The sequence below is a fragment of the Trifolium pratense genome, linkage group LG5 (genome assembly GCF_020283565.1).
Source record: "Trifolium pratense cultivar HEN17-A07 linkage group LG5, ARS_RC_1.1, whole genome shotgun sequence".
In the NCBI taxonomy this organism is placed as follows: Eukaryota; Viridiplantae; Streptophyta; class Magnoliopsida; order Fabales; family Fabaceae; genus Trifolium; species Trifolium pratense.
The window spans coordinates 19,889,243-19,899,653 of NC_060063.1; the positions used below are offsets into that span (position 1 = coordinate 19,889,243).

Below are 10,411 nucleotides of genomic sequence, written 5' to 3' on the forward strand. Positions count from 1 at the left end.
GAAAAATAAGAGACTTCAATTTTAAATCAATTGAGGATATAAAACAAATAGTCCCGAACTTTTATAAATAACAAAGGACTGTATTTCCTCAATGTAAGTCTCTACAAATATTTATAAATAATTGACATGTAAAACTCTCTCACTTGATAGAGAATTATAGTTGAATTACCAATCCAAAAGTGTTAAAATATTTAAACAAATATTCAACTATTTTCTCTATCACACAATGGACATGTCAAACAATGTCACACTAAATTTATATTTTTTTTTCCAGAATTGAACTCTCAAAATATTAAACTTGAAATACTCCCACTCAATAGAGTAAAATTTAAAAAATTGGAGTATATAGCGTGAAATCAGTTAATCATTATATAAAGAGTTTCTAATTTAGAATATTCTGGAGAAACAATAAAACTTTAGTGTATAATTGCACATTTATTATTTCGAAAGGAGTAGACGATATTGAAAACAAATTTCTCCTTATATGCAATTGTATAATAAGTCACAGCATGAAAAATAATTGCACAACTAACCTTCAAGAGTGTGACTTACATCCTTGCATCAAGAGTGTGACTTACATCCTTGCAAATAGAGTAAATGAACTTTGATAATTCGAGAGTACCATGAATTCTTTACGGTATCATCTCAAACAGTTTACAAATCAGCAATAAACCGTTATATGATAATAAAACAACTTCAATAATAATTGACTCAATATATATGAATAATAAGGTACGGTGCAAGGACGTTAATTTTCAATTCCTTTAATAATCATAAGGCAATTTAATACAGAAGTATCAATGGCCACCTGATCAAACAAAACTTTAAGGTATAGGTAGACTTTTGTTTGTCACTAACAAGTTCCAGGAAGCACTGGATACTACATATATAACATGATGAAGCTTGAAATCTGATCTCTAAAATTTAAAGAAATCATGAATCAAATAGCTAGCTCTATCTCAAGTTGTATATCATAGAAGGTCAAGTCCATTCACAAATACAGATCATATATCAGGATGAAATTATGCAATATAAATGGCTAAACACATAATGCATATATCATCACACATAACAACCGAAAAATCAGAATTTGAATGCAAGTATCATCGCATAAAAATCACCTCCGATGAAACAGAACAAGCCATAATGGAAGTATTCATGTGCTGTAATTTTCAATCCATTAAATCCACAAGAGTACCAGAAGAATACTTTCTTTCAATTTGAAGATGGAGGAAAACATAACAAACTTACCCCATCGATGGATCAAATTCAAATCAAGTAAAACAAAATTCAAAGTTCTTATTTTCATATCCTGTTGTTATAATTATGGATCCACATTATCAGTAAAACTTTATTTCCACATAAGGAACTTATATAAGTGACCAAGTTCAAATAAAATAGTAATAAACAAAATATGGATCCAATTTCAAAGCAAGTGCTTCAATTTCAAAGCAAGTGCTTCAATTTAAAATAATATAACCAAATCAAGCAAAGCCCCCAATTGAAAATAAAATAATAATAATAATTAAGGATTCAATTTTCTAGTACCGGTAAATTGCAATCTTCATCAATATAAAGTAATGGCAGTGCTAACCAAAATTTTCATCAATTCATGAAATAAAATAGGAATTATGAAGCAAATTGCTTACTAGTATATAGGAAACCGATCACAATCAATCGGTAATATTAAATAATCCTTCAACAATGAAAACCGATCTACCAAAGAAATTAACGATAGCCATCATATGATGAAGCAAATTTCTAAAGCTACGGTTATGTTTATGGCACATTCAATTTGTTCAAAATTTGATTCAAGTAGATTCGGTTCATTGAAAAAGAATTTCGCCCAATAAAAGTTAGGGTTCTAAATCATATAATATTAGGCTCAGATACCACATGTAATAATTAATAATTTAGAGATCGATATATTATATGAAATTAGAACACACTTACTTGATAATCAACAATCATGTTTACCGGAGAGCCGATATCGGAACCACCGATATGTTAGACAGGGTCTTCCTTTGCCTAATCACATGCTCCAATCTTTGAGGTCTTTGATGGGGAAGACAACAAATGAGCGTTCAGCTTATTGCTGGTTTGACGACGTGACGGCAAATGGGACCTAGCCTATCTCACTACTAGAAAACTTGCCTTTAGCGACCGATTTAGCAACCGAATTTCATCAAAATCAGTCTCTAAATCTGTTAGCGACCGATTTTGCGACCATCTAAAATCAGTATCAACGACCCTGGTCGCTACTACGTTGTGACCAACCCAGCGACTGATTTTGCTAGCGACCGATTTTGCGACTGCTCGTAGCGACCGATTTGGCGACCGACCTTAGCGACCGAAATCAGAGACTGGCTTAGAGACTAGTTGGCGACGCTCGTTGCGATGCATTGTCCGACGCAATAGCGACTGATTTAGAGACTGATTATAGCGACTGACTGAGCGACCAATTTATTTAATTTTTAAAAAAAAATTGGTCGCTAATTTGGTCACTAATTTCAATTTTTTTTAAAAAAAATTGTAGCTCCATATTAACATAACAAGACACATTAGTAAGTTAAATTCTTATAAAGCTCTGCTTAATCAAAGATTATATAGAAAAATTACAATAGAAATAGTGCAAATCAGGAATTACTCAAAATTCATAACATAGGAATGGTCAATACATACATAAATTATTTTGTCAAAAAAAAAAAAAAATACATACATAAATTATATCCATATAAAGCTTAGTTTTTTTCATTCTAATACACTTTGTAACTATAAGAGACTCCAACACCTTCATAGCTTCCTTTCATCCGGCAGAAAGTATATCCATTATTGTATCATGTGGTGGAGACACTCCAAACAAGAAGATCCATTATTGTATCATGTGGTGGAGACACTCCAAACAAGAAGGCTCTTTGACCAAATAAACCAAAAAGTACCTAGTACCTGCATCAATGATAGTCGCGTCTGATCTCAGCACCAAATCAAATTTCTTCTCATAATGTCTTCATTGTTATATCATGTGAACAAACCCAAAATAGTCACTTACTAAAAAACAAACCACTATGATCACAAATCTCACTTAAGTCACAAATGTTACTCTGCTGGTTATTATATCTACCTAATCTAACAAAACCACTATGATAAAGATAGAAATTTTTAATACGCAAAATTCAAGCACAAGGTTCAACGAAACCATACCAAAAGAATATGTGTTGGCCACGTAAACAGAGATCGAGCAGCCATAACCTAACAGTCCAAATTTTTGTTTTACTACATATATCCCTGAGATGAAAATTAAGTACCACCAAAGATTAATTATGACATTTCTACTTCCTTAATAACAAATATAATAATTATTGGGAACTCTTGTAAATAAACGTAAAAATAAAACCATTGAATTTCAATTAGATATGCATTTTAGTTAGTAATATGGTCTAAGAAAATCTATGTTGAAAAAAAAAAGCTAACCATTTGCAACTCATAGTAAAGCTTTTATGAATGCTTCAATTTAAGGCAAAGAGCTTCCGACGGGATGAACTTGACCTCTGAACAAACATAAAGTAACACAAGCAATTAAGTTAGCCTTCAAATCATGTTCTAAATGAAAAACATCACCAAATCAGCTTATGCAAAAATCGAAGCAAAAACACCACCAAATCAGATTTGAATGAATAAAATAAATGAGATTGAGAGAGGGAAACAAACTTGTCTTCAACATGACGCAGTGTTAGACGATGTTCATGCTCGCACTGACGCAGCATTGGATCAAGTCATTTGATCTAAATGTATTCAAGAAGACATTTATAAGATTTTTCCCACCATATATGCTTCTTTAGATCTGCATATTAACAAATCAGCGAGTCTTAGGCAAGAGTTCTATGCACCCAATTAGTGACAGTTATGGTTCTACCAACAATAGCCATACTTTCAGCAAAATACAATTATGGTGGTTCAAAGATGCATATAGAAAATTTAATTGGACATAAATATGGCATGTAAGTGACAATTGAAATGCATACAAGAGTCTTAGCTTAGCTCAATTGGCACAATATAAGTCACTGTCACTATAGAGACTATTTTATACATAACTATAGGAACATAAAAAAGTTCTTGGTTGCTTTCCCAGTACCGAGGTATACCATCCCCCACACAAATTAATTCATAGACCTCATTTATAGAAACATAGCAGAAGTAGATTCTGCACACAAAAATAGGAAAATGATGAGAATTGAGAACTGACATGGGAATACATTAATGTTTAGCTTTTACAATTAAAACTTGTTTATTGTTTTGACCTCGTGATATACTAAAAAGTTTAGCCTATGCTGAAGTTTCATTAACTTGAAAGAAAAGCCTACACCACTTATTCCTCGCCAAAGAACAACACTAACACACAAGCCAAAAGAAATAGAAAATAACCAGCACCAGACCATGATATCGTTTGCTAACACAACCCAAACCAATGCACTCACAATTTAGAACAAGAGAGCCTTCGAGCTCTCTATAGCCCCAGCCACTCTGATTTATGCAGTTGTAATCTACATTACTCGATGCGTGATTAAGAGCCGACAAGAAACGACAACATCGATCAACAAACTAACACATTAATCAGACCTTTTGCACTACATCACACAAAACCAAGATATATCTACGCAAATGACAGCAAGGCAGTTACATAGTACCTTGTCATCTCTAAGTAATGCAGACATCCAGAATGCTCTTATTCAAGGAGCTGGTTTGCGCACATGGATAAAAGCTAATATTGAACTTTCAAAAAATTCAAAAAGAAAAAGTCAGACATTGAAAAATGGAACAAGTAAAGCACAAACCTCTAATAACTTTGGCGACCTACTATAGTGTAGGTAACAACCCTATCTTTCTCCCGTTTCAAACACTCCTCAGTCTGTAATGAAAACTACAATATTAAATAAAAGCCATATGATATTGTAGATGAAGAAACCAAGTTATAGCTATCACCATTAAGGAATAATATGTTGAGCATATAATCAGGACAAGAATCTTCTAGTAACAAAACATATTTACCATGAAACTAATCTTAGCAACTGCTTCATGCTTCCTGCAACATAACATTCACAAGAAAACTCGGTCCTTAAAATTCTAATTCAAACATATATAGAAAAAAGGAGAAAAAAAACTTGAGCACATCATTCTTTTAAACTATCAATTGCTTCAAATTCTAATTCAACTATATGCTGCTACAACTGTAACTTTCCATTTAAACTTGGGAAAAGTAAATAGAAAGTCTGTTCTAGTTCAAAATAGAACAAATTGCAAATACACCAAATCAGATAATTGAACTTACCTTTTAACTAAGAAGAATTCTCCGAGTCAATTTAGTTCAAAGTACTCAACAATAACTCAATTCAATTCAAACTACCAACGACAATTAATTAAGTTCTTATATATCAATTAATCACAATCATTAAAAATAGATTAGTAATTAAAAATTGAAATATCCATCTAACCCATATCAATCTCCAATGTGTTTTTCTGCATACATTTATCCTAAAACTAGCCAACATATGAAGACAATAAAATCAGAAAAATAAATAGAAGCAATAACTTTCTATAATTTAAAATCTATTAATGGGAACATTTCATTACAGGAGAAATTCCAATAGAATTTAACTAGGTGTATCGTCTAACGAAACTTTGCTCTTGAACCAATTGTGACATTAATTTTTCTCGCATTTGAAAGCAGGTGCAGTTAATTAAAGTAGCAACACAGTACAATGTAAAACTAATTAACAGAGGAACAAATAGGAGGTATGTTTATTGAACACATTGCTGCAGATAAAAAAAAGGAAGGGTAAGTATGTAAGCATTGACCTAATGTCAAAGGACAGGGTAAGTAGTAGAAGCCAGTTTGCATCATTAATATCTGGTTATTAATTGTTATTATTCCAGGATAACTACAAACGAAGAGTACATTTTATTCAATAAATCAGGCATGACCGCAGTTATCAAATTCACAACACAAGTAAACAATCAAACTACACTCTGAATGATGTGATACCAATTAATCCAATATATGTAATAGATATATAGATATATACAAAGATAGACACATTGCAATAATTGAATAAAGCTTACCTGTACCAAAGAATAACCACCAGATGAGTATATGGTTTCAAAGGACTCCCATATTGACGAGCCAACCCAAAATCACAAATTGTTAGCTCACCCCTGTTATTTAAAAGCAGGTTTGAAGTCTTCAAATCCCTATGAAGCACTCAGTTGTCATGAAGTTACTTCACACCTTCTAAAAGCTGGACCATGAAGCACTTCACTTCACTTTGGCTATATGGTTGCTTCATTGACTCTAGTAATCCTTTAAAGATGGGTTTTGTGGCCATCAAAACACTATCAAGGCTACTTCCAATCACTACTTCCTTGACATCAACTATGTTTTGTGGCATGAGATTGGTTTTGTGAAGGAACACATGAATCAAAAACCCAAAAATCTACTCTCAAATAGAATAAAATAAATCAATATATAAAGACGGGTTTTGTGATTCACTTACTAACTATTGAGAATGAGTGATACGACTGCGTCTGTGAAGAAGCCCTTGAGCAAGAAAATCGCTGATGATTAGAGATTCGTCGTCAGTACAGTGGCTGATGGCGAGAGATTTGAAAGAAATCAAATTAGATCTAAAACACAGAATGATATAGAGAGAAAACGGAGAGAGGTGCGATCAAATGGTGTGACAATGGTTGTGGTCGATGTAATTGTTTGCAGTTCAGGGTGGTGGCTCTGCTGATTTTAGGGTTTCAGAGAAAGGGTTGGGGAAAAAGAAACCCTTGCTCAAATGAAAAGAAAGAGCTCGTACAGAGAAAGACTTCGAATAGGTGGTCCGGTGGTGCAGGAGTGAATCAATTTGTGAAAAGAAGGAGTAAACTTCGAATTAAGTGAATGAACGAAGGAAGGAAGCCAGAGAAGATTTGAAAAATATGTGATCGAACGAAAAAAATTATATAATCTATTACCGTTCTCACCAAAAAAATATATAATCTATTAGCGACAGATTTGCCGACTGATTTTTCAGTCACTAAAAATTGGTCTCTAATTCAGTCACTATATTTTGTTAGTGACTGATTTGGTTACTGATTTTTTTTTTTGCATTTGTAGCTTAATATTTCGGTCTCTAATTTGGTCTCTATAGTGACCAAAAATTTTTGGTCTCTAAATCGGTCTCTAAAAGCAAAATTTCTAGTAGTGTCTATTTATAAGATAACAACCCTAGTACCACCCATCATGGACTCTAGAGTTGGGCCTACACTTTGTTTCTACACAAATCAGAATTAGTGTTCAAGCCCATTATTACTGATCACAATTATTGGGCTTAAGCATCATCAAATGGATCACAACAACATCAACCCGTTTTTATTAAAACCAAAACTCACAATTGATTGCAGCCCACAGAATATTAGAAAATATTCTAACATTCTCCCACTTGGGCAAAATCAATTGTGTATATTTAATTTGAAGAAAACATTTTGAAAACGACTCTCGGGTTGACAACATATTTTAACGTTGGTTGTTTAATTAGAAAATGCATTTTTTAACGTGGCATCATAAAAACATTGGTTGTTTAATTAGAAAATGCATTTTTTTCAGGTTCTTTCTGCGCGTTATAGTGATGAGGGATTTTTCAACATTAGATGCAAAGGTAATCACTTTCTTTCAAATTGGATTTCTTCTGGATTTCTGGTTACCATATTTTCCTAGTTGAATACTCCTTGCTATTGGATGTAGAATACATATCATGTATGCAACTGGAAGAAATTTCTTCATCACACAAGTTACACATTCACAAGCAACATTACTCTTTCTAGTTTTTTCTTCGTAGTTATATTCCTTAATGGTCTTTATGTTTTGTTTCAGGTTATCTTCCCTTTTAAAATATTATTTATAATTTCCAATTTTTTCTTTTAGTTGATGATTTTGTTTGACCTATGTCTGTAATTAACATTTTCATGTGATTTTTTATATTTGTGCGGTAAGCTTTTGAAGTATTTTCAGAATATCAAGCAAACATTTGATAGTCTGGCTTATCCTTCTATGCAGAATGTAGGGATGCGTCTTTATGGTGGTTCACAATATCATTCGGGCAATGGCTGAATTTTGTTTTGTATTTGGAGGAATCAAGTGTCCTCCAATATCTCGGGAAGGAATTGTAAATGGTTGCGGAGTTGAAGACATTTATGACGGGACAAACTACTCTAGGTAATTCTATGCGTTCTATTACTCATTCTCGTAGTATTACTCACTTTCGAATATTAAAATAATTTTTATTTGGACCAACCAGGACTGCTTGTGTAATTGTTGTTGCAAAGGCTCATGACACATTTGAAGCTTTTCTTCATCAGTTGGGGTCTAGATTGTTGCATATACTTAAGAGATTGCTCCCAATTTCTTTTTATCTTCTTCAGGTACGTACTCTCTCTTTATTCATTTGTGATATATAAACTATTTTTGAGTTTTCAGCTAATTGCTTAATATTTTGAGATAAATGGTTCTTGACTTGCATCGAGGGCCTTTATGAAAAAATCGTGTGGGTTTGATTCTTCGCAGTTGCCAATCTATGCTTAATAATCGAAGTTGAATTTCTGTACAAGTTAGTAATGGCGCGTATGTTGTCCTTCATGCAATTATTTGTCTTTTTTCTAAACTTACTGTATTTATTTATGCATTTTGGTTTTGACAGAAAGATTTTGAGTATCTAAGTCGCCATCAGGTGATCCTCAGACCTGTTGCCTCTGCCTTCGACAACTTTGCAGAATCTATTCTTAAAAAAAAAACTTTGCAGAATCTACTGAAAAATCATGCCATGAAAAGTTAACCATTGTTTGCCTTCAATTGCTTAGTTTCTTTCCACATGTCGAATGAAATCACGAGCCTTTTTTTTCTCTAAAAAATAACTGAATGAAATAACAACAAAAACATCATTAGCTTCGTTTTAGTTTTGGGTGAATCATATTGAGATGCATGTCAAAAATATCGGTACTCTTGATTGTCTGCTTACTATTTTTTTTTTTTGACAAGATTGCTTACTATTTTCTAAAGGCCATTTGTTCATGCTCCTTTGCTGCAGATGTATGGAGGACTTGGTGAGCACCACACACAATAAGGTAAGCTTTGAAATGCTGCATTTCAAATTATATCACTTCCTAATTTGAATTTAAGCTAGACTTGTATGTTCGTCTGGTTACACTATTAAGAACCTATGAGTAAAGTATTATTTGCAAAGCTATGCTTTTCTTGCTTATTTTTTATATCTTATGTTTCCACTATCAACTTTTTAGAGTCGGGCTGGATTACACCAGTTCTTAGATTCATTTGGTGGAACAGAACATTCCAATGTTTGTAATGATCCTACTGCAATTGTTCTATCTCAAACAAATCTGCAAGAAAAAGAAGACACAAAGCCACGGCAAGATGTAGAAGCTTGGTAAAGTGAATGTAGAAATGAAGTGTCGATTGTTTGGATTGAAGTATATATATTTACATATTAATAATATATTGCAGTTCAATTCCTTTGCTTTTCCAAAAAAAATATATTGCAGTTCAATTGTTTCCTATTGACGCCCATTGTGGACAATTTGCATGCGCGCGCCTTCGAGAAGACCTAGAATCTGCTTTTGAAGATGACTTTGAAAATGTTTTCGACATAACCAATCTGCAGCTTTCATTGGGGCAACAAAAGAGAGATGTAGAAATTGAAATGAAAAGGGTATCATAATTTATGAATCTTATTTAGGTGGTTAGGACTGTTTCTAATTATTTATTGCATATTGTATTTGTATCATATTGTGTGTGGGATGTAATGATGCTCACCTATTTCAATTTAAAGCTAAAATTGTAATTTTAAACTTTGGTGACAATGAATGCAATGCATTAGAGGAAACTCTAAGTTTAGTATAATTATATCTAGTATTAAGAATTTGTTAAGTTTACATTCCACATCTATATTTGTTAAGTTTAAGTAGTTAACCAAATATGTTATCCAACTCCCCAGTTATCTAAAATTAACTACCCACAACTATATTGTTAATAATTTAAAGAAATCTCGTTATTTATTCACGTGTAGCATTGCAAATGAGACACACTTCTGATTGTTTTCAGATAAAAAAGTTAAAAAAAAGTTCAAGGTGAATTCTATTTTCATGTTTAAAAGATTTTAAGTCAGTTAACCAAATTTGTAGTCCAACTCCCCAATTATCTACACATAATTCCCCATGTTTGTATTGTTACTAATTTAAAGAAATATTACTATTGTCAATACAGGTGTAGGGAGTCATGTTCAGATAACTGGGGAGTTGGAGAACATATTTGGTTAGTTCTAGTTTTTCAAACTTGAAAATATCATTCACTTTTAATTTT

At 32.6% G+C, this 10,411-nt stretch overlaps 1 protein-coding gene and 1 long non-coding RNA gene across 12 annotated transcripts; one reads left to right on the forward strand and one right to left on the reverse strand.

The window, feature by feature from the left end:
• Window positions 1-2,561: 2,561 nt before the first annotated feature.
• Window positions 2,562-7,053, reverse strand: LOC123884058. 11 transcript variants are annotated; one of them, XR_006800638.1, is made up of 8 exons: window positions 6,549-7,031; window positions 6,118-6,427; window positions 5,047-5,080; window positions 4,686-4,906; window positions 3,709-3,841; window positions 3,472-3,548; window positions 3,202-3,285; window positions 2,562-2,946 (listed from the first exon to the last, which is right to left on the reverse strand). It is a non-coding gene; the product is annotated as an uncharacterized LOC123884058 (long non-coding RNA). The 11 variants fall into 11 exon arrangements; XR_006800636.1 differs by having other exon boundaries at window positions 4,686-5,080; window positions 6,549-7,034; XR_006800641.1 differs by having other exon boundaries at window positions 4,686-4,735; window positions 4,833-5,080; window positions 6,118-7,032.
• A 594-nt stretch (window positions 7,054-7,647) lies between these two features.
• On the forward strand, window positions 7,648-9,158 carry LOC123886201 (dynamin-like protein ARC5). Its single transcript, XM_045935537.1, has 4 exons — window positions 7,648-7,697; window positions 8,103-8,254; window positions 8,337-8,460; window positions 9,123-9,158. The coding sequence occupies exons 1-4, from the start codon at window positions 7,668-7,670 to the stop codon at window positions 9,156-9,158; spliced, it is 342 nt and encodes a 113-aa protein (XP_045791493.1). The 5' UTR covers window positions 7,648-7,667.
• Window positions 9,159-10,411: the final 1,253 nt, after the last annotated feature.